Source organism: Ambystoma mexicanum, chromosome 4q (assembly GCF_040938575.1).
Source record: "Ambystoma mexicanum isolate Mex_15411 chromosome 4q, UKY_AmexF1_1, whole genome shotgun sequence".
Lineage (NCBI taxonomy): Eukaryota > Metazoa > Chordata > Amphibia > Caudata > Ambystomatidae > Ambystoma > Ambystoma mexicanum.
Window position 1 is genome coordinate 1241409462 of NC_090928.1, and position 24455 is coordinate 1241433916.

Below are 24455 nucleotides of genomic sequence, written 5' to 3' on the forward strand. Positions count from 1 at the left end.
GGAAAAGGGTCTGAGGTTGCTTTTCCCGCTGAAAGTCAGTCCTTGATTCCCAGGGGTTGCAGGTTCTAGCTGATCTCGGTTGGTGTCTTTCATTGTTGCAAAGATTCTCTTTGAGCACAGCAAAGCACGAAGCAGGACCCCTCTCAGGACTAGACTCTGGTCAGGTAAGCGATTTTGAATGCTGGTCACCACCGCACGGCGACCAGCATCAGTGACGAAAAGGGACTCAGCAGCTGCGTTCGTACTTTCTGTCCATTCTCGGGACCCTTTGGGGTAGAGGTGAGTCTCTTGGTGCCAGCTGAGGATCCCCCAATTTTCAAGTCGAAACTCTAACTGTGACGCCGGCAGCACGGTAGCCCAAAATCGAAGCTGGTCAGCTACAAGACGGTTCCAGGGCACTTCCAAAGGATTCTTGGCTCCTTCAGGCTTCTCCAGGATCTCTGAAGAATGGGTGCAGGGGTCCTCTTCTTATCCTAAAAGCCAGGTAAGAGCAGCTGCCCTCACTATCCAATAGCAGGACTAGCCCTCACACACCCCAGCAGTGGTCCAATCAGGACCACTGGCGGGAACATTCATGCGTACCACTCAGACACACTGAAAACAGTTTGTGGATTGGGAACTAACAGTCACAGCCCACATCCTGCCAGCAGACACACACAGCCCTTCAGTAGCCTGCCAAAAGCTTCTGCTTTTATCCTTATAAGGATTTTCCTGGTGACTTTTTCGGTTGGTGACTTTTGCGGAATTAGGGTTTTTGAAACTTGCCCTCAATCCTTTTCAATGGTACCAAGTAAATAGTAAAGCTTGTGTTTATGAGAAAGCGGAGCTGTCAAAGTTTAGGCATTGTTAGTGCAAGTCACTGTGCTTAAACTTGAGCACACTGGTTTCCTATTGGCCAGTGTTGTTCATTGCGACAAAGACAAGCGGATAGCAGGAGTCGTCAGTCACGACCCAGCAGACGTAGTCCAGGTTGCATAGACTCAGACCCTAGAAAAGGGAGAACCAAGTTTCCTGCAGGACATTGTTTGAGGGCAGAAATATGCTGGTGCTGGGTTATGGGTCAGCTATTTCGGTAGCCAGGAATGCAGCATTTTGGCTGAAGTGGTGCAGATTGTGGTCCAGTGGTTTAAGAAAAGAAAGGTGATGCCTTGGACGGTACCTACTCCCAGCCCTTTGCCGGAGAGTGCGGTTCCCAGACATGGGTTGAGTAGTGCGATGGCCTGCAAGTGATGATCATTGGCTTCCTCCCAGAGTCCTAGATGTGCGTCACTCAGCTATGCCCTCGGAGTCCATGTATCTTCAGCTGGTCCTCTGGCAGTGAGTTTGGGAGTCCAGTAGTAGTTACCTTCAGATTGTAGAGTCTGGGGCAATTGCAGTTCCGGTTCCAGCTGTTTCACACAAAGTTTACAAATTGTTATTGAAATGTGGACCATGACAGTGCACATATTTTTAACATGGGTTTCCCATTGCTGCTAGGAAATCCCATGGTGTTGGCAGACCAGTTTCAGTGGCTAATGTCAGTCTTGCCACTTTCTCCAGGACCTTAAATATTCCTTTTCATGTGGAGCCATTAGTTCACCTGGGTTCTGATTGGGTGTCCTATATTTGTATTGGTTTATTTAGACCAGAGCTAGTTCTACCCTTAGTACCTCTGCAACCTGTAGGGAGATAAAAGGGGAAGGAGGGGGGGGGGGCAAGCTGTATGTGGTAACTAATAACATCCATCACTGTATGTGTACTAGTGGTGATACAACTGGTGATAAAATTACAATTGATACAATTACAGAGCAACTGTGCTTACCCAATGTGCAGGCACAGTTAGTACCTAATTCAGTAACAAGCAGGGTGGCCTCTGTGTTCAAAGGTGCTGTTGAGCACTGGACATAATCAAAAAGTATTTTCTGGCTTGGTATTTGGGGGGTTAATTTCTTTCAATAACGGTCTATGCCGCACAATCACATTGTTTCCACAAAACGTGGTGAAACAGTGAGCAGCGTTGCCATCTGCCCTCTGTGTCCCAGGCCCTGCTTGACTCTTAATTTAGCAACTTGCAGGATCCGTTTTCTTATTCTAGCGAGTCGTTGCCGTACGAAATGCTATTCAGGGCGCGCGGCGCCCCTGACATACATAAATGAGCCAAGCAAAGGAATTGTGGTTCCTGCTAGAACTTGGTACATGACACATTCCTATTTGTCTCATTGTTCCTTTTAGCCATAGTTGAGAAATAGGGTCAGCCTCTCTCTCTCTCTGTCCCTTCACCCTAGATATGCAGCATTTCACCGGCACCTAGGGTCAAAAACCATCTCAAGGGCTCAGTTATTTTGGTTGGAGGGCCAAATATAGTGAGTAAGAAATATATGATGAAAAGCAATCAGGCAACCTAACCTGTACATGTTGTGTGTGAGACTACATTTGGGATTTTGAGTTATGTCTGTTATGATATGCCTATTTGTAGCACGCACATTCACACAGAGGCAGCTTGGTGCAAGGTAGAGTAAGGTAGAAGGCAGCGCACGCATCATGGGAAAAAGATGGTTTTCAGCAAACGCTTAAATTGAAGATGATTCTCCGTCGCCCCAAGTTCAAAGGGCAAACCATTCCAGAGTTTGGCGGCTGCAAAAGAGAAAGCTTGGATGCCAACCTGTGAAGGCCCTATCTTATGAATCCCTATCAAATTGGCTGTACCAATTGTGGCAAGGCAGGGCTGCTGATGTTAGATCTGTCAGCTGCCTTCGACCTCGTCGACCATGACAAACTGTTATGTGGATTGTCTACAGAAGGTTCTTACTCTGCTGAGGCTACGGCCTGGATCAAATCTTTTTTGACTGGGCGCATGTCTCGGATAGTATGGGGCAATGCACACTCGTCTGAGCCTCTGGAAGGTGTGGTCCCGCAAGGTGCTTGTCTGTCCCCTTCTCTTTCTAATGTCTATTGTAGACCTCTCTGTGATCTCTTGGACAGGTTGAGTGTGCATTTTACTAATTATGCTGACCACACCCAACTTGTCTTTGAGTTGAGTTGCACGTGTACAGAGGATTAACAAAGTCTACGCAGCAATTCAATATTAGATGGCTAATAATGGGATGTGTCTGAATGCTACTGAAACAGAGCTCATGCTGCTCGGCTCATCCCAGGCCAGATCCAAACTGGACAGCCTATTGTATGGGTCTTTCTATTGAGAACCACCTCGTTAAAACATCGGGTGTGACCTTTGGATATTCCATGAACTCGGACACGCACATGGAAAATGTCTCTAACAAAGCCCAATATCTACTTGAGCTCCGGAGACTAGTTGAACCCTATGCCTCTGAAGCTAATTGTGCCATCTTGTTCGTGCCCTAATAATGCCAAGGATTAACTATTGCAATGCCTTGATGATTGGGGATAGTAAACACAGCGTTGGGCGTCTCCAAATTTTACAAAATGATGCTGTACGCATTAATAGATCTCCTCTCATAGAAGGAACTTGCATTGGCTCCTGGTGGAAGCTCAGATCCATTTTAAGGCCATGACAATTGGCAACAAATGTTTTTACGGCCAAGCTCCCAGCTACTTGAAAGAGTGTATTAAGGTTCATCATTCGGGTAGAACTACCAGATTGAGTGACATGGTCTGTTTATCTGTTCCTAGGAATAAGCGCGCCAGAGGTAAGGGCAGATACTTTGCTGTCCAATCCGCTACTCTATGGAGTCAACTTCCTAAAGTTCTTTGCCTAGAAAATGATCTACTGAAATTCAGGAAACTGTTGAAAACCATCATTTTTTGGTAACTATCCCCGGATTGACGTTTCCCTATGGTCTCCTTTCTCTCCTTCTCTCTTGTTCTGCGCCCTGATGCCTGCGGACTCTGGCACATTATAAGTGTGAATAACATAACAGTATCGGAGTGGAGTAGACGTCCAGGAATATAATGGGCAGAATTTGTCTCTAAGATATTCAGCCCCTTGAACATAGAAGGCCTGAAGAACCAGGCATAACAATTTAAACTTGATTCGTTGGTCTAACAGGAGCCAATGCAGAGCACGTAGGACAGGGCTTGTGTGCTCCATAGGGAGTATTAGTCGCCACACGAGCTGCAAGATTTTCCAGTAACTGCAGTCGATGGATGATTCCAGCTGGCTGGGCCAGGTAAAGGGCATTACAGTAGTCAATGTGGCTGGTGATGAGCGCGGATACCACCAGCAGGTGCAAATTAGAGAGAAGAATCGAACCACTTTGAGAAGGAAGTGTCCAGTTTTGCAAATAGCACTTGCTTGAGGAGCCATAGAGAGTGAAGAAGAAAGAAAAACTCCAAGATTTTTAACAACCGCCACTGGAATCGGGAGATCAGCCAGTGTTAGCGGGCCAGAGCGAAGAGATCCACAAAGCTGAACTAGAAGTAGTGCCCACCACCAAGACGTCAGTCTTGTCACCATTCAGCTTAAGCCAGTTCACACTCAGCTACTCCTCGACTGCCGTCAGGCACTCGCACGTACTTGACAACACCTCAGGCTGGTTCTGATCTAAACCGACCAGGATCTGGGTGTCGTCGGCATAGGAGTAACAGCAGAATCCATGAGAGTGGATGAGGCAGACCAGTGGCTGAACATAGATATTAAAAAGCATAGGCGACAAGGTTGAGCCCTGCCCCTCTTAAGCTCTCCCTTGTGCACCCCCTTCTTAAAAAGCACTGTACCAATCCGTCCACTCCGGCAAACTATCGCCCGATCTCCATCACTCCGTTCCTGGGCAAACTACTGGAAAAGCTGGCCGTTTCCCAGCTTATTCTGCATGCTGAATCTATTTGGTTGTCTCCATGACCACCAGTCTGGCTTCAGAGCTTCCAGAAGCACAGCAACTGCTCTCCTGAACCCCCGTGAATCTCGACTCTAATCTTCCTTCTGTCCTCATTCTCCTCGATCTGCCCTCTCCTTTTGATGCAGTCAACCATGCCATCCTGCTCAATCGCGCCCGTGACAACCTGGGTATCAGTGATCAGGCCCTCGCCTGTTTGACCTCCTTTCTCATTGACTGTCCCTCTCAGGTCCAACTGGGGTCTTTCCACTCTATCTCTCTCTCTACTTGTGGTGTTCCCCAGGGGTCTAAACTTTCTCCCTGGCTTTTCAACCACTAATTGGCACCTCTTGCCCACCGCATCGCTACTTCCTGCTCCAATTAAGTGTTATGCGGATGACACCCAGCTCTTTTTCAGGCTCCCCTCAGCCACCTCTGCACCTTCTCTCATACCAGACTGTCTGGCCACAATTAAGGAATGGTGTATCGCCAATGATCTCTTCCATAATGCCAGTGAGACTAAGATCCTCCTCATCGGTACACCTGCTCCCTCTCTCTGGCCGCCCACTCTGGACCCCCTTCCTGTGAGGCTAAGAACTTTGGTGTTATCTTCAACTCCACCCTCTCCTTCTCTCCTCATATCTCCGATGTCTGTAAGGTCAAACTACCAGCTGCGCCCCCTCAGAGGTGGTATTCCTTTTCTCACTTCCCCCCAGAAGCTCACTGTCTCCAGAACCCTCGTCCTCTCTAGGCTGGACTATTGCAACAGTCTTCCTAAATCTGCCTGCCTGCCTCTACTCTTCGACCATTACAACTGATCCAGAACAGGACCGCAAGACTTGTCCTTGGCCTCAAGTCCAGGGATTGTATCTCTACAGTTCTGAATTCTCTTCATTGGCTCCCTGTTGCTGCAAGGGTCAAGTTCAAGACCCTTTGCATCGTCCACAAGGCTTTCTGGGGCCTGGGACTGCACTACCTCCAACTTTCTCTTCATAAACATCTTCCTTCTCAAACTCTCTGCTCATCCACCTCCAACTCTGAGGGTCAGACGCTTCTCTAAGCAGAGAGTGGGGGGGCAGATCTCTCTCCTCGACTGGGGCCTCCCTCTGGAACAGCCTCCCATCCTCTCTCAAACATGTGCAGAACCACCTCTGGTTCTGGAAGCAACTCCAGACCTCCCTTTTCGCTTTTGCTTTCTCTCTTCCTCACCCCTGCTGATTTCCCTGACTGCTCCGCACACTGAACACCTGGCTACCCTTTGAACTCAAGCCCAGGTTCCTGCATGTCCAGTTGTCCTCGCACTGCCTTTGGGCTCCCCCAGTACTTAAGGGTCTGTACCTGCAACCCTACAGTGCCTTCTCTCTGCACTTATGAGCCACCTGCTGGCTGCGCTTATTGAGTTACCTGCACTTCTCCCTTCCCCTCTCCCCCTGGCACTTCTCTTCTCCTTCCCCACATGTGCATGATCAGAATATCACAAGGCCTACTAAGATTGTTGTTTTATCCTCCCTTTGTTTCCACCTCCTTGTCTTGTCGCGCCTAGAAAACACTTGTGTACAGGCGCGTCATAAATGTCATATCATAACACCACAGGTAAGTGAACGTGCAGATGATAGAAAAGGCGATAGCAAAAGAGATTGCCTCCTATCCGTCTGAGGTAAACCAGGCAAGGAGATCCACGACGGGGCCAGCTGCTGTGACCTGGGACAGTAGGATGGAGTGGTCGACAGTATTAAATGCTGCTGAGAGGTCCAATAAAATGAGGGCTCCCACTCCTCCCTGGTCAACCAGCAGTGTCGGATCATCAACCACAGACACCAAGACACTCTCTGTGCCCCGACCTGGTCGGAAAAGAAGACAAGAGGGGACACCAAACATTCGAGCAGTTTCAGGAGAAAAGGAAAGAGGGAAATAGGATGGTAGTTAGCCAGCACAGAAGTACTCAAAGATGGCTTCTTCAGAAGAGGAATTACGGTTGCATGTTTCAATTCTGCTGGAATGACGCTCTTCTGACACGATAGATTAACAGCACCTGTTACCAAAGAGATTAGAATAGGCATAATTGTTTTTAAGGTGGCCAAAGGGATCAGGCGGAAGGGGCTGCAGACTTGAGACGAGGGCTACCTGTGTGACACCATCCTCTGAGATTTCGGGCAAGGTGGCCCATACCGTAAAAGAAGGATCGACCGGTAAAGGGACACCAGGGATCGGTCTGGAATAGGTTGCAGCAGAATTAGCCTTCCGGAGATCTGTCACTTTAGTAATAATGAAATCTGAGAGGCCGAGATCCTTGGGGATGCGTGGATGACGGAGGAAAAAGATTTCACTAGGTTCTTTCCAGCGATTGAGGGATTTCTCAATTCTTTGAGTAAAACAAGCTCATTTAACTGGGCGAATGTCCTGATGGTATTCCCTCGTAAATTGTCGAAGACTCTTTTTCTGTGGGACATTTGTGGTCTGCCTGCTTGACTCGCAGACGGAAGGATTTGAAATGTTCCGTGAGCCAGAGCGCCTTTGCGGACCCATAAGTTTGAGAGGCAGTAGCTGGTTAGCCACCTCATTCAGAGTAACCGAAAGAGAGGACAAACTAGCTTGGGCGGGGCTATGGAGGGTCCACATTTCTCCAGTTGCTTCTCAAGGAAGTCAGTGGAAGAGATAAGATGGCAACTATAGGCCCTAATAGTTGAAAGGATATCGGATTACGATCCGACCAGGTCACAGGTTGACTGGATGTGACTAAAAGGCTTGTGACAGCAGAAACGATCAGATCGAGAATGCCCCCCTTTAGCATGGGTGGGCTCAGAAATAAACTAAATCTGCCATAGCCTCATGAAACAAGCTGGTAGGAGTGGGGCATTAAATCACATGTTGAAGTCGCCCAATACAACCCAGGTTGAACACTTGAGCTACTTGAGCCACCAAATCCTTAAAGGAATTCAGAAAGGTAGCAGAAGGGCCAGGTGGCCTGTAAACCGTGCTTCCATTTTCAACGTGGGTTCCAGGATGACAAGCGAACATTTGGGGGAAGTTATAAAACCAAATGCGCATGAAAGAACTTGCCTCCTAGCGCTGTAAAGCCTGCCTCTCTGATTGGCCCCGGTTTTGCATATGCAACATCCTTCCATTTGTTTGGTCCATGCTTTTTTCTACTCTGTTCTTTTGTCTTGTGTGCCTTGTATAAGGATTGCATGAGAAATTAATGAAAGGTAGGAGCACATTTGTAAAAAAGTGTATTTGTCAAGGTTTGAACATGATTTATGAAGTAAAACGACCATTTCGCTTGACCCCGATACTTGAACTATTCATCCCTATAGCAACTGCTAGTCGCTGCACCCCTAAGAATTACATCACCAGTGAGGCCCTGGATGGGGACTCGCTGGGAAAAGAGATTGACGTCTCAGCAAGAAAAAAAGCCTACATTCCCGGTACTCGCAGAGGCACAGATTTGGTTTGTGGTCCTAACATTCCCCCCTGGGGCACCTTGTGGCTTGGCCTTCATGCCAGTTCCAGTTTAGCGCTATGAAGGATCTGAAGGCAGGGGCTTTTCCCATGCCTCACAATGGCGCCACAGTTTTTTCACGGACTCTTCAGAATGCTTTCTGAATTGCATAGGTTTTTGGCGCATTCTTGCCTTTCACTGTTTTTAGAGTTTGTTAGGAAAATGTTTTCTTTTTGCTCCTTTCCTCCCAGAAATCTCTATGGGACACCCATTCTTTTTGCTTTGTTTGGACTCCTCACCTGACATTTTGGAGGTAAATAAAGTCTTCTGCTTTACTCCCCCATGGGGAAACTGATAGACTATCGGTTTTAAAGCTCCACACATCGCCTTACAGTGAAGTGCGGTGAGGATCTTTTCTATCCGTATAACTTTGCATTTGTAAGGCCAAAGCTACAAAGGAAAATGTGTCCCGGGATGGGCTGGTGGCATCGGGTATTTTTCTACCATGCACTTTTGCATTTGACTTCATAATGCGACAATGACTATGCCACGAGATGTTCACCTGCCCATTGGCCATGTTGTCCTTTGGCCTTCTCGGGTCTGTAATCGTCCTATATGGAAAGCCCTTTACCAGGAAGCCTCTGCTTTCCTGGCAAAGGTGGCAGTCTGTGTTGCCAGAGGAGAAGATCCATGGAATGTCTGGTCAGTCTACATCCGTGTCACTGAGTGCCTGTTGCTGTGCAGAATCGTTCACCAGCAGCTGCCATGATTGGGAAAACTCTGCCATTTTGAATGGTGGCAACCATTGGTGGACCTTGTGGTGACACCAGTCCAAAGCCTTGATAAAAACCCCTGCAGCCATTTGTCAGATTATCGCTGGAGCCAAGATCCCTACAAAGAAGTGAAGCCCTGTGAAGTTATAAGGACGACCATTGCAGCTGAACCAGCATTGCCTCAACCAAGTCCTGGGGCGCCCCTGCCAGTTTGTCCTGATCTCAAGAATGGCCCTGGTCGGCGCTTCAATCCCTGGACTGGTGGCATCAATCTGTCTTCACCCCTGTTCGAGGGTCCATGCCTGCTGAGGCTTCAGGAATGTCCCTAAACCACACAGTTGACTGAATAGCTCCCTCCTGGGCTACCTTGCTCAAGCCGTCCGTCGCTGTTCCTCCTTGTAACTTGGAGGATATTCAACTTTTGGTACAAAATGCTTGCTCCTGCATTTTCAGCTTTCTAGTCTCAACGTAAACCGTGCACGATCTGCTCCTTTGGTTTTGAAACAAAGATCACCCATCGTCGTCTGATCATGGTGACTCCCATTCAGCCAGTCTTCTTAACCCAGTGGAGGTTTCCAAAGGTCGCTGGCTCAGCAAAAGTCTTATTCCTTTCATTGCAAGAGTGTTCAGCTGCATGGAGCGTAGTACAGGTACCGCAAACAACAAACTAAATCCTGGGTCTGAAACGGACCTCTGCACTTGCAACCCCTGGGCCTCCCTCGACCGGACTGGACTAAGCACAGAAGTCCCCAACGGAATCTGGAACCTCTGATGTGTTCTCTGTAAAAATCTGAGCAAGGGTGGGGGTGGGAGGGTAAGCTAACATACCTGTTCCTTTTAAAGCCCCCGCAATAGGCTTACATGGGCGTAAAGTGTCCTGTCCCGATCTCCCTTTTTCCTGACTTGGGTTGGTGGTTGTCCAGTCAAGGATCCCCTCCTGGGCCTTGGAAAAGTGCACAAGTAAAATGTCAAAAACACAGTAAAAAATGATCCTCTGCTACCAGCCCATCATGGGCACATTTCATTTGTAACTACAAAGTTACTAAACGAACAATTCACAAGGATACAAAGTGTCCTAACTGCACTTAAAATTAAGGGGTGGGGGCTACAAATCCATGACATCCACTAAGGGAGACAGTCTCCCAGTACTGCTAGTCTTTTGGACTGATCGGTTCCCCCATAAATATGAGCAAAAAACAAGGGAAGTGAGGATGAAGACTTTACTTGCCTCCAAAACGTTAGGCCAGGAGCCTAAACAAGCAAAAAGGAAGGGTGTACAATGGAAGCCTGTGGGAGGAAAGTAGCAAAAAGAAAATCCTTGCTAACAGACACGAACAACAATTACAAATAAAATAGAACAGGTTATTGACACTAAAACTTCAATAAAGTACTCCATGTTAGAAAACGATAACATGCTTATGATCAGAACAAGTTGCAACCTCCTAGAAAGCATGTTCCATTACAGTATAAGCATCAGACACCGTACACCACTGTAAGGCACTGGAGTGCAGCCTTATTTGGAAGTGTGGGAGAACAGCGTCGGCTCACTACCTGCCATATGAAGAATATTGGCTCGGTACACCCAGCTTCTTTAGGATGACAGACTTTGTGAAAGCTCAGGGTCTCCTCGGTATGTCTTTAAGCTGTGGCAGGGCAAAGAAATATTTTAAACTGTTTCCAGGACATCGTCACTATGTATAAAACTTAGAGCTGTCTTGAGCCCATTTTCTGGTTAAAAAAAAAAATGCCAAGGGTAAACTATCCAGGCATGGACTTGGTAATAAAGATCTAGGAGATGCTTTTTTTAATCCGATATGTGTCAAATTCACAGGTTTTTTTAGATTTAAATACAAAGACATTTTACACCTAGGTCTGTTGAATTTTATAAGTGTACCATGGCTTAGTGATCAAAAGCTGCTTTTTAAGTAGTTGGGGTTGTACAGTCAGATTTAAGCCATTTCCAATGAATGCACAGAAAGTAATTGGAAAGAGACCATAATATTCTAGTTGTGTAACACGCCAGACGAGTAGAGGTTTTCCATAAACCACATGAATGGCCACTTCTAGATACAATAGGATGGATGGCGCTGACGCTGGTATAGCTCAACGCCAGTCTCCCCGTCAGCGAGGGATCCATAGTTTTGCCCTATAGACTGACTGCTGCTGAGGTTGGTGCTGCTTTATACATAAGCGAGGCCGTTGCCCCGGCCCTTTGTCTTGAGGTTGGTTATTACACCTGTTATATAGACCACCACGTAGAGTATAATATGTGGCAGCAAACGCTGTATACGCAATTGCTGCTTTCTCTACTGCATTTCTGGCCTCTTTCATCTCACTCTGCTCCATTCTTTCTGTCTTCCCAGTCTTCTGTCTTCCGTCCTCTACTTGGAATATCAGTTCCTCTCCTGCTTCCTCTACTTGCCCTTTTTATTCTGCCTTTCTTTTCCTGTGTCTAGTTTCAAAATGTCTTTCATAATCCTATTTTTTTCTGTTTAGGCTTTGTCTTCCCTGTAGCGCCAGTACGACCCTCTCCCCATACAATGTAACTCACTGTCACTTAGTTGCTGTAAAGGCTCATCTAGCACTTTAAATACAATCAATGCAGGAATATCTGGATACACTATGCAAAAAGTAACCTTACTGCATGCATCTTCCCAGCCATGGGGGCTGGTTGTGTGCTTCCTGGTAACCTCTGGGGGCTATTTTACATTGAGTATTGCATCCATCTTTATCACCAGCTTCCATGCTACCTTGAAACATGCATCCTAAACATGGACACTGCTAAGATGCATCCCTAGGAAGAGAATATCTGGTATGCACGCTTCCTGATAGTTTGGGGTAATCTGAATGTGCATGTCTGTGTTAGCTTGACATGCAACCACATGTCCCATGTTTACGTACACTGCATCCTAGCAACTGTCTAACTTTAGGTTTGCCTTATGATGTCTGTGTTAGCTGAATGTGTAGCCCAATGCGGCTAGCTTGTGACCTGGTTCTGTGTTTCACGCTTAATAGATGATTTGTGTTCTGATGTCCGCGTCTCTTGAAGGCCCTCATCCTAATCTCAAGGTTTACTTGAGACAAATAAATCCTAATTCCTAAAGATAATTTGGATCGCCACCAACATGGGTTTGGTTCATCTGGAAAGCCAAGGCACCTTCTGTCTTCGTCCGATCGGTGCTAGCTGCTAAGTCTGGTTGCTTTCTTTTTTTCCCTCTCTTTAAACATTAAATGTGCCATCTGTAAAGGCCCTGTGGTGTCCTGGTGTATGTGGAAAGGTCATGTGGGGATTGGTACCGGGAGTGTAGATCGGAGGTCTTTTATTAAATAGTGGGATTCATCAAAATCCTCCCCTGTGTACCCTTCCCCCTCCTCCCCAAGTTTCTTATAACTGAGTTTGCTCTGTAAATTGCAAAAGGTGTGCTTTCCTACAACTGGCCACTTGATGAAAACGTTCACTTTCCGCCCAGACTACAACATTGCGCTAGTTATGGGTCCCCTTATTTATCTCAGCATCGATTTATCCCACAGCAGTTGTGACAAGGAGGAGTTGTGTTGGTTTTCTTTACTTTCTGTACATTCCCAGAAAGCCAGAGTTAGATGGCAATGCCACCTGCTGCCCAATTTAACAGTCTTTCTCCTGTGCTATAGATAAAAAGGGCAGAGCAGGACCGGAAGACCCTCGATTGGGAGATTGTGGAGCTTACAAACAAGCTACTCGACGCCAAGACCACCATCAACAAACTGGAAGAGCTAAATGTAGGTGTGCGTGCATGCCCCAAAAACACCCAAGTGCAGCCCTCAATTACCAAATAGTTCTTCAATTTCAATAATGTATTAAGAAAATGTAGGTTCTCTGCATGATCCATTCATCCGTAATTGGAGTCAGTGGCGGATACGAATTGCATGTACACGCGTTTTTGGATTGTAACAAGCGCTCGCTTAACATTTGTTCATTCATAAATACACAATGCTAAAATTAATTTCAATAAACGTCATTAGTGTCCAAAATGTTTTTTAGGTGGCAATGTTACTTCACCATATCGCCGCAGCATGTTTCTTAGGCCACCAAGTCCCAAATCTCTTTCCTCTGTATGTTCTGGGTTATGAGGTTCTTTACTCCGGTTCAGAGTCCAGTATAATGTGAAACTGTACACTTAATGTAAAGCATCACAGAATGCGCCAAACTGGAAGAAGATGGGGCGCAGCGCAGTCACATTGCTGTTCCTAGAATCGATTTTTCAGTGTCACATTAACCTTATTACTTGATATCTTCACCCCTAAAAGCGATATTCTGGCCCCAAACACTGTGAGTGATGAGTTGGTTTCGGATGCATTTTCTGAAGGATTGAAGACCAAAGCTTCCAGGGATGGATCCCATTGTTTTTGTAGATTTCCTTCTCCACAAGCCCATGCACCAGCGGCACAAACACTGGCACTTGACATCGGCATCCTTTCCCGTTCCCATGCTGCTGCTCACTGGCAGATTTCCCTCATCCAGAAGCAGCAGTTTGGAGTTTCCCCAAGCCCCCTTCTTGCCTTGTGACCCATTCCCTGCCAACAGTCTGGTACTGGCAATCTCAGGGTTACCTTCTAGTAACTTAATCCTTCATACAAATGCCATGTGGTGAACTCCCAAGGCTGCAGACTCTGCCTCCGACCAATTATTGCCATTTCTTTCTGCATCTATGTGGCTCAAATCCCTACTCCTGCGGAATGGTACCCTTGCTTCCCTAAAGCTGCACTGATGTTTTCTGCCTCATCAGCCAAGAGCCCAGATCAAATCTTTGCATTGCCAGCTTTCTTTGTGGTTTTGACACAGGTGGCTCTATCTTTTGAACTCCAGAGCCGCCAGATGAGGTGTGTGTGAAATGGCCACAGGGATTAGGCGACAAGTCACATCTAAAGCTGCTACATATAATGGTAAATGTTGTGGACCATCGTCCAGTCATGCGACAACCTGCCATCAGGTGGGAATGTCTGGTGATCTGAGTCCTCTCCTGCCCACTGCCAACCCTTTCCATTTGTGAGGTCCTCTTGCTCCCACCTCCTTTCAGATACTGTTTCTCACCAGCACCCCAGTTAGACCATTCTTCCCAGGTTCTCTGCTCCCATGCCCTCTCTCCGTTCAGTATAATCGGCCCATCTGCTTTGAAGAGCAGCATACCGATGGTGGAAGCCTCCCAATGGAGCAAGGGCTGCAATGCCACCCTGATCCAGTACTGCCAGGGGTTACTGTTTCAGTATACTAGGTGAGGTGTTAGTTTTAAAAGCATTTTCCACAATTTCCCCATAACCTACAGAAGCCTAATGATCTTTTTCCATGACCTAGGTTCTCCATTTGGTGTGTGTCAGTCAGAGCTCTTGTGTCCGCTGGGTGTAAAGTGAGGACTAAAGACCTTGCAGTCACTCTAACAAGAGTTTACTTTAGCGCAACCATGTCCCTTAAGAGAGAGACTTTACATTCTGGGTTTCATCTCTTTACTATTTATGCACCACATTTTATTCTGCACCAGACGTCGCCCGCCTATTGGCCAGGTTTGCAACAGGCCCTCTTGATAAACCTGTCACCTCTTTCCATTTCCAGGAGCGCTACCGGCAAGATTGCAACTTGGCCGTTCAACTTCTCAAGTGCAACAAGTCCCACTTCCGTAACCACAAACTGGCTGATGTGAGTAATCCGCGAGCGTTCGGATGTCTATGACCGTGCTAGTCTCTAGCAGTGACTGGAGTCTGTAGCTTCATTCCGGGGTCCTGGGCTGTGTTTGGGATCTCTAACTGTGGTGAGAATGGAGTGTGGTGGTGTGGTTTGGATCTGATATGTTGTGGTTGTAAATGGGGTCTGCTACTACACTGTAATGGCTATAGCTGGGCTGAGGGGTCTGTGGTCCATAGAGTTACTCAAGTGTTTGGTGAGGTTCTACTTTCTTTTGCCATCAGTTATTTTTTCGTGCAATTTATTGTAAAAAAATGATATCTTAACTCATTTTATTTTGTTTTTATTTTATATGGGGGTGCTCCCCTCAAAGCCTCCTTTCCTATTAGTTTATCCCAACCATCTCCCTTCCCCTTTTACCCACCCGCCTATAATTGTTTTGTAAAAAATGATATTGAAAAAAGATCCTGGCTGCAAAACGAATTATACCATCTGGGGGTTAGCTTGGTGTCTGTAAGGGATGCTTGGATTATTTAACTTCACTCAGGGAGGGCGTGGCTGTACTATCAATATATGTAACTGGGCGAGGGGGACAGCATTAGCACTCGGGTGGGGACTGCATCAGTGTTTAGGTTTGTTGGTCTACGCTTGGAGTCTGCCGTTGAACTTGACTGGACTGGGCTCTGTGGCTGGAATCTGGGCATTCAGTGGTCTTGCTTGGAGTGTGTTGCTGGGAGAGAGTGGTCTGGCGTACACTTATGCTTGGGGTTGGTTGCTGCACTCTGCTTTGAAGAAAGGTTATTGGGAATACAACAGGGGACAGGATTGGCAGGGTACACAGTCAAGCACACTTTCTGTCGCTGAGCTATTTCTTGAATGATCCCACAACCATCATTCTGACAATTGCCTTATTTATGATAAAAATTGATCCAGGCAGGCAGATGATTGGTGAGCATGCTCCATGTGTCTTTGGCAAGATTGGCGGGCAATCAATGTTTCCCTTTCAGTAGAGTGGGTGGAAGGGGGATCAATGGGGATGGGGATGGGGATGGAGACCGGCTGCCGCTTTCAACACATTAGTGATTTCTGATGTCACTCTGCCAGGAGGCATGTGCAGGCCACAGAGATGAATGGGATGGTATTGCACTCACCAGTTACCCAGCCTGTTCCAATATGGGCTGGCTGTTAAGTAGCCTTGTACACGTTCCACAGGACCCTGGTTTCAGTAACTGCTATAGCAGAAGTTTACTCGTTCAAATATATTTCTTTGTGTTTGGTATTTCCTATTTGAGCTATGTGCCACCTTACGGCTGCTTCTGAGCACTTTAGCACCCTGTAAATAGACGCAATCTGCAGAATTAATCAAGCGCATTCATGTTCTATTAATTGTACAGTCTTTCTGCTGAGCAGTTGATAATGTGACCACAAAGACCTCTGCTCTGGTACTGTATGTTTTTTGTTTGGGTAAGACGCTGGCAAGACACATAATCGTAAACTTTACAGCTTGCCTCTCGGGCGAGCGATGGGATTGTGGAGTTTATTGCATTCAGTGCACATTGATGATTTGAAAATATAAACTGAGAAAAAAGGGGGACAAGGTGCATGGAAATGGTGATGCCATGGTGCTTGTGGTGCCGATGCTGTTTGCGTCAATGTAGTTTGTTCATAGTGAAACAGTGGGTCCAGATCATGTCATCAGAAGGCTACCAGTGAGTGGCGTTATTGATTACCGTAGGGCAGCAAGCCAGTGAACAAAGCATTTGCCTGGTCTTTAGATGCACTCACAAGTGATCAGTTGATGGCAACTCACATGGCAAGACTCTCATGCTCCTGCCTGTGCTGTTGGCCTCTGAGTAGCCCTCCTAGGATACTGAAAGGTGGTGACCTGAAACTGCAGCAGTGATAGTGTCCTCTCTTGTTGGGTGACAGTTTATTCCAGGTTCACACTGGCCATATGCAACAGTCCCCTTCAAGTACTAGGATCTTTCCCTTCTTGTTCAGATGAGTGCAGCGCTGCCTTACTTTTAGTTTCGATGGAATGTAAACATCAGGTCTCTTCTGTGGCAGCATTCTATTGTTAGGGAGTTTTACAAAAGTCCACCGGTGGTGGGACTTCAGAAGACTCACTCTTGGAATGTACAGGGCTCTAACTCTTTGGTTTGGCCTAAACTGCCCGAAAGGTTTGGTAGCTAGGTCGAGCAGCCAGTTTTAGTCTAGGAAAGAGAAGGGCTCTAGTTAAGTACAGGAAACACACAATGTAGTTTTCTGATGTTTGTCAATCTGCTCAGAATCACATGCTGTGCATAGTCTGACATCCAGTGGTCACTGCGGAGTATTGCATCTTGTCTTTCGAGAATCGAAAGGGGACGTTGACATGGGCGTGCCTGTAACACTATCCCTATAGTGACGTGCGTTGTACCCACAATCCCTCACGCGTCGAGGTCCCTCTGATTGTTTTTTTCCGCCCAGATAACTGGTCGCCCTTATGCGGAGTTCGTAAAGAACATTCCTATTGTCCAACGACCTTTGGTCGAATTATTCTATAAAGATATTTAATATCACCCTTTCCGTCCCTTGTCTCGATGGCTGTTTCCAGTTCTGCCGAAGACCTGCGAGATTCGATGGAAGGTGATCCTGTCGGTGTTGCCGACCACGTGGACGTGCCTTCCGCCGCCTATACAGAAGGGAGAGTGGGGTCGGGTGGATATTTCTTTTCAAACTGAAAATGCCTTTCCCTTTCTTCCCTCTTTCCCAGTTGGTCTTAGTCACTCTGTGTAACCTCAGCTACGGAGAGGACTCCATTTAGATTTTGCCCTATTTGTAAGAGCAAATACCCATGGAAGGATAAGCACAGTCGGTGTAACTGGTGCTTGTCGCTCGATCATAAAGAAGGGTGTGCGGCCTGTAAGCTCCTCTACCCCCAAGACTTTGAAGGAGCGTAGAGTAAAACGGTGGGCGGCCTACGGTATGTCCAAGGCTGGGACTTTCCCACTGCCGCTACCACTGAATGTGACGACGGCGAGAGTGACTATCAGGCCTCCGAACCAGAGGTTGTTGACTTTTCGACGGAACGATCACGTTCCGCATCGTCTGTCCCCAGCCCCGATAAGCACGGCGTAAGCTCTGGAATGGGGAAGTCGCACCCCGGCGACAAAGACCGACACATGCATGACACTAAGCACACAACCACTAGCCTTACATCGACTATGTCGAAAAAGACTTCGGCGCCAACGGTGATACCCGCCAATTAACACGATCGGCAGCCCTCCCAGGAGCCGCATGCGTCCCTAGCGACTGGGCAATCCAAGACAAAGGGCGCTACCCCCAAAACACAATAGTTCCGTTGACACGCATCACAGGCAAGCGTACGGCGACGACAAACAAAGGACTCAAGACAAGGCCTTACCACCGCCGAAAGTTACAGCACTGCCGGAAAAGGTGGCTGACAGGGGCAAGGCCCTGATTCCGCCAAAACAGACTACCTTACAACCGTCAGATGTACCTACTCGCCTCCCGACTGGTGAGGACGTCGAGGTCAGTCTGGCAAGAATTGTGGTAGCCGATTCCCATAAACGGCAGGCTGGGGACTCTCCAAAAGTCTCTGAAAGAACCAAAGATCCGCTGAGATCTAAAGATAACGTTCAGAAGTCGAGGGAGGGGCACAGGGATACCCAACCTTCATCGGTCCCGCCAGAGGACTTCTCTGAGGGAGAGGAAGGACTTTCTTCGACGCTAAGGCACATAGCTCTACTTTTTTCGACAGAAGAGAGTGCTAGAGACACTTTTTTGTCGGAAGACTGATAGAGACACCTTTCCACCCCTAGACCGTTCTAGATCATCAGTCTGTACTAGGGAAAAGTTTGTGGAATGCATGGAAAGGCTGGACAAGTTTGTTTCATGTGCAGAACAACCTACACTAGGAAAGCCAAGGAAGGAAAGCCCTGCTAACCCTAGATAATTCCCAAGGCTTTTTGACCCCTCTTTAGAAGAGCACATATATAATTATGACCTTACTGAAGAAGACATTCTACCAGTTACCAGTTAAGGTACAGGAGAATACTTTCTATAACGAGGAGGAACATGAGCCCATTGGAGATGACCCCATGAAGATGAACCTATGGAAGGCTCGGGGGAGGACCCAGATGTGGGTGACCCTCAACCATGGCAGTACCCAGAGCCACAAGACGCAGACCCAGATATTCTGGCCTTGGACTCTCCTCAGAACATCCCTACAAGAAATCCTTCTCCTATTGATGATCAACTAACATTTAATGTAATGTTACGTAAAGCAGCTGATCACTTTTTGCCACTGAAGAGGCAGCACCGGAAGCCGAGTTCATTGAGGATATACTCAGAGAAGCCGCCAACCAGCCAAGCCATTCCTCTACTCCATTCCATTAAAAAACACCTTGCTCCATCTTTGTCTACACTGGTTCTTACGAGAAAAAACTCTTCCGGCCTTCCCCATCTGACCCTCTATATATTAGAGGTCATTCCACCCCAGATTCTTTGGTAGTCACTACCACAAGGAAAAGAGCAGGGGTTCCTTTTTCAACAGGCGAGGCTTCCCCTGACAAAGAAGGGAAAAGGCTTTATGCCCTGCGTAAGAGGGTTACCACAGCGGCAGCGTACTCCACGCATATCGCCAATAGCGCCACTCTATTGGCCAGTTACGCAGATGCGCAATGTGCTTTAATACAAGAAGGCCTACAAGAGGCTCCAGAACCTCTACGGACCCGCCTACCTACCACAGTCTCTGAAGGTAGGCAGGTTAACCAAAGTATTTTAAAAAAACACTTTGGATTCTGCCGAGACAGCCAGCCGAGCCCTAGCTCAAGGCATTCTCCTCAAAAGACAGGCGTGGCTTCGAAATTCAGGGTTTAAACCTGAAACGCAAGCGTCTCTTATAAACAAACCTGTGGAGGAATCCAACTTGTTTGGAAAGGTGGTAGATGAGGCCTTAGACTGTGAAAAAAGAACATGAAACACTAAAGAGTTTGGACCAAATTACTCGGAGACCTTCCAAGGCGAGGATTTGGAAACAGAAGGGTTTTTCGTGGCCAACGCTCCTCACCAACAATACCCTTCAGGAAACAACTGGAACTCTCCACAGGGAACCAATATCTACAATATCCGTACCCCCAAAAGTGACAGCGGCGTGTTAAGGGAAGAGGCAGGAACCCAACCCCCAGAGGTTCTCCTGCCTCAGGCTCCAAGTGACTCGAAGATTCTGGTCCCCTCCCATGTCTCTCTGGTCGGGGGCTTGCTGACATCATTCCTGAAAACATGGGAGGGAATAACCACGGACCAGTGGGTGCTAAAAACCATAGCCCACAGGCACTGTGTAGAGTTCAACCAATCCCCAAAATACAGTCCTCCACGTCAACGAAGACTAACACCAGAACATCTTTGCATGCTTCTTCAAGAAGTCGAGATACTGGAACAAAAAGGAGCCATAAGAGATCGTACCTCTATCACAGGTAAAGGAGGGTATTTATTCAGTGTACGTCCTTGTACTCAAAAAGCATCTAACCATGCGTCCTGTTCTAAATCAGCGTCCAGCGAACAAGTTTGTAAAACCACAGAAATTTTGCATGGTCACCCTGCAGGAAGTAATTCCTCTGCTCACACAGGGGGAATTACATGGCAACTCTGGATATGAAAGATGCATACTTTCATATTTCGATGTTGCCAGCACACAAAGTACCTCAGGTTTATAATAGAGAACAAACATTATCAGTTCAAGATACTACCCTTCGGCATAGCATCAGGACCAAGGGTATTTACGAAGGTACTAGCAGTGGCGGCAGCACACCTACGCAGGCAATCCATTCCAGTTTATCCTTACCTCGACGACTGGCTCATAACAGGGGACTCCTATGAAACATGTCTGTCAAATACCCAAAAGACGATAGATCTGTTATTCAGGCTGGGTTTCTCTATCAACGAGAAACAATCCAGCTTAGACCCCAGTCAAGTCAAACAATTCCTAGGGGCTCTAATTTGAACAAAGGACGGCCTCGTCTTCCCGTTCGAGAGGGTTCAAAATATGTTATTTGAAATCCCTCACTATGTACCAGTCGAGAGGTGGGACCGACCAACTTTGAACCACTGACAGAAGGCATCAGAATTAAAAGGGGAAAGAGTGGCAACCAAACTGATACACCATGGGGCCCAGGGAGGCGATGGGAGGCTACACACCAGGATGTGCCAGGGGATAAAGCAATGTAGACTTCCATTAGTCTGAACACAGGGGTTGAAGGAGATATCACCACTAAATGGCCCTGTTAACCCACAACTCTGCACAGAAAATAGGAGTGGGAACCCTAGCACACCACAATGTAGGTCATTTGGAGGGATATGTGCCACAGGCGGCCAAAACTGAGGCGGGGTACGATAAAGTATCACCACTAACCAACCCCACTAAAAAACTCATCCCTCGGCATGTACCTCTCAAACTCTCTAAGCTAAACACAAGCATACATCTACAGCAAAACAAACCACACTCACTTCACTACACAGTGTTGGGGGAAGTTTTCCTAAAGTCCCACTTGGAGGTAATACTTTAGTAAGCTATCCCAGTGGTTGGAGATCCCCCAACTCTTAGTAAAGAGCATCAGGCTGTACTACTCGAGATCTTGATAGTTTGGCAGAGCAGTCAGGCTTATCTTAAGAGGAAGATGTGAGCTGTAGGTAAGTGCACTGACCCTAGCTAGTAATGCACATCAAAGAAACGCATACATTTATATTAAAATATAGATTTATTATATTTACACAAGTTACTGTTTAATACTTGGCACAATAAACCAACACACAGGTAGACTTTACAATACTTTCAAAAGGCCACTTCTTAGTTGGCAGCTGCTGAACACGCACAATTGTTACAGGAGTTTGACAGGTCTACTGTACTACTATCATAACGCGCAAAGTAATACAGTAATTGCATTTAGTCAGCATGCACATTGATTTCTGGGAAGGAAAACAGTTGGTTAGTGCTATCTTAATGGAGCTTCAGGTTCTAGAGACAATTTCCCTACATAGCAGGTCTTTTAAAGTCCAAAACGCAATCCTAGCTAAAAGGCAGTTCTCAGAGGCTTAAAGTCTTGAAAAGCAGCAGAAGTCAAAAGTTCATGTGGATACTTTCTAGTCTCCAGGAAGGAAGATGCAAGCAGACATAACCAACGTTGGAAACCCTGTTAATGGACTCGATAAGGGGACACAAGCAGCGGTTTGAGTCTGAGCTTAAGATGGGGCTGCCCACCTCTACGTGCACCCCAATGCTCTGCAGCAACTTTTTTTGGAATAAGGTAAGCAGTACCTTTTTCCCCACTGTGCCTTGGGTTTGAAGAAAACATTTGTGCTGAATGCGATGTTGCAGCTCTGGACCTGACCACTGGATTCCTTGGTATGATGATGAAAGGTAGGACAATGGGCTAGATCTCTCAGCAGCAGTGTTGGAGGCCCTCTTGCACAGCTTTCATCAACTTCTCTGGCCATTCGGCGGTTTTGGCACCTTTTCTGCAGCACCAACAAAGGACGCGATTCGCCGGACAATCTTCTTCGGTTCCTGCAGTCCCACACTATGCTGAGGGTGTCTGGACGAGTTAGATTGTGTTTCTGGGGTGTCCTTGTGGGGTCAGCAAAGACGTGGACGAATTTGGCCTTTCCACAACAATGCTTTCGAAATGGACAGCAGGTCTCCTCGTATTGGGGTTCTGCAGGTCTGGAAAGTCACAGGACCTCGTGAGATGGCTCAAATAAAAGCTTGTCTTGGGACTGGTTGTACCCACCAGTCAAAGGGAAGGAGTCCTCTTAGGAGTTCCTGTCGCACAGAAAACTGGGTCAGGACAGCAGTAGTCGCTTCAGTGTTGCAAAGGGTCTGCAGGCATCTCTGTCTTCTTCGTTGGTTACATCAGCTTCCAGTGGTCGACTTGCTTTTCACATCAGGAGCTGCCCTTTTATCCAGTTCCAACACTTGCTTCTCTGCAATCTTCCTCAGCAGTTTACAGAAAGGGTCGTTTGGCTGTCCAGTCAGGACAGCCAGACCCCCAGTGGGAGCTGGTCCCATTCAGACACTCTGGCAGACAAAGGACAGGGGGGTGGAAAACTCCTCCCTCGCTTGCTGTCTGCCCCAACTCTGTGAAGCCTAGGCAGGGATACCCAAGGGTTCCTGCCAAAAGCAAAAGACACACACAGGCCTCCTCTTCCCAGAATGGTAGAAGGGCTGACAAAGGACAACCACACTAGTAATGGGAAAAAAAGGAAAGGCGCCAAGTTAGTACCCGTGGGTTGCTGGGGGGAGGTGCTATTGTACACTACCGGGGTTATGGACATAGCCTGTGGTAGAAAAATTGCAAACTAGTTGGTAGAACATGTCCACTGCCACCAGCCATAATTAGGAGATTGTCCATGTGACTAAAAAGTCACAAACGGAGATCAAGGGGATACTAGGAATCCCTTTGACACTCCACATAAGGTGGTGTGCGCCAATATCTCAAACTATAAAGTTTAAATTCTTAGTAACTGTTGTTACTCTAGGCTAAAGAAACAAATCTCAAAAGGAGGTCTCCAGGGGTCCCCAGCAACACTGCCCATAAGGAGCTGTGTGCTGCAAAAGTAAAATACAGATGCCTTTAAGAGTTATGGAGGAAAATAGACTGCATAGGACAAGTAAAAATACCAAAAGTTCCAAAAGACAGAGCCCATCTGAAAGAATGAGCGAAAGTTCTGCTCCTTCTTGTGTTCCACCTTGCTCAGACCTGTGTTCTGCCTTTTATCCGTGTGGGGGGAGCTAATGGGTATCGGGAGTATGTGATTAAGGTTAAGTGCCTGACTTTGCCTGACCTGATTAACGGGACATGTTCAATGATACAAAAGTGTTAGCCTCTTTTACTCTATCACCCTCTTCCTCTTGCCAGTGTTTGTGTAGGAAGCGGGGGGGTTGGGACGTTGGAGAATCCTGTATAATAGGATGGTGTATGGGCACAGGAAGGGGGGGGATACCATCTCTCACCATCGGATGCCTCACCCCCACTCCCTGAAGATCCCTCACCCAGGTGATCATCCCACACTGGTCCACCCCCAGGGTCTGGATCCAAAGGAGTTAGAGAGAGAGAGAGAGAGAGAGAGAGAGAGAGAGAGAGAGATATCTCCCCGGGGACATGTAGGACAGAGGGGAGTGGGAGTAGCTAAATAATGAAAGCAGGGAGATGTTACCAGGAAAAAGTACCATTATGGAAGGATAACTTAAATCCAGTAAAGGTCAGAGTCACCTGGTTGCAGTGTCTGTAGATTAAATCGCAGAGTCTTTGGGAAGAATTGCGTGCCCCAGCACAATTCACTGCCATGGCCTTTGCATATGATCCCAACATTGAGCCATCTTGTGGGACTCTGTCGCATTGATAAAGTCCAATGTGAGACCTGTGGTTGTCCCCCTTTTGCCCAAAGGGTCTCTTCAGTGCTTAGCCTCTCACTCCTCTTCTCTCAAGCCCCCTCTCTTTCAACTCTCCTCCTGAGTCTCTTTATAACAGCCCCTCCTCTTCTCTCTCCTCCTACTCTGCTGTCTCTCTCCGCACCTCCTCCTCTCACCTCCATACTCTGGGACACCATCCTAAAATGCTCAAGTCGGGTGTTTCTGCCTAGTTTTATAATTGGACTTTGGCACTCATATTTTTGAATTAGTGACCAGGTGTCAAGTACTCGGTCAGTTTCCCTATTGATTTAGGTGCTCATGAGGTGTGCAGGTCTAATGTCCCCACTCCCATTGCGGGGATGGTCCTCGTTTCTACTAGAGCATTGTGCTTGTTCCAATAACT

General features: G+C 47.2%; 1 protein-coding gene across 4 annotated transcripts in view; it reads left to right on the forward strand.

Annotated features, from left to right (window-relative positions):
• Window positions 1-24455, forward strand: part of TJAP1 (tight junction associated protein 1) — a 580368-nt gene that overhangs the window by 477221 nt on the left and 78692 nt on the right. For all 4 annotated transcript variants that reach the window (XM_069608809.1, XM_069608808.1, XM_069608811.1 and 1 more), the window contains 2 exons: window positions 12636-12743; window positions 14572-14655. In XM_069608809.1, the coding sequence (XP_069464910.1) occupies window positions 12636-12743; window positions 14572-14655 (192 nt within the window). The remainder of the gene's footprint in view (window positions 1-12635; window positions 12744-14571; window positions 14656-24455) is intronic.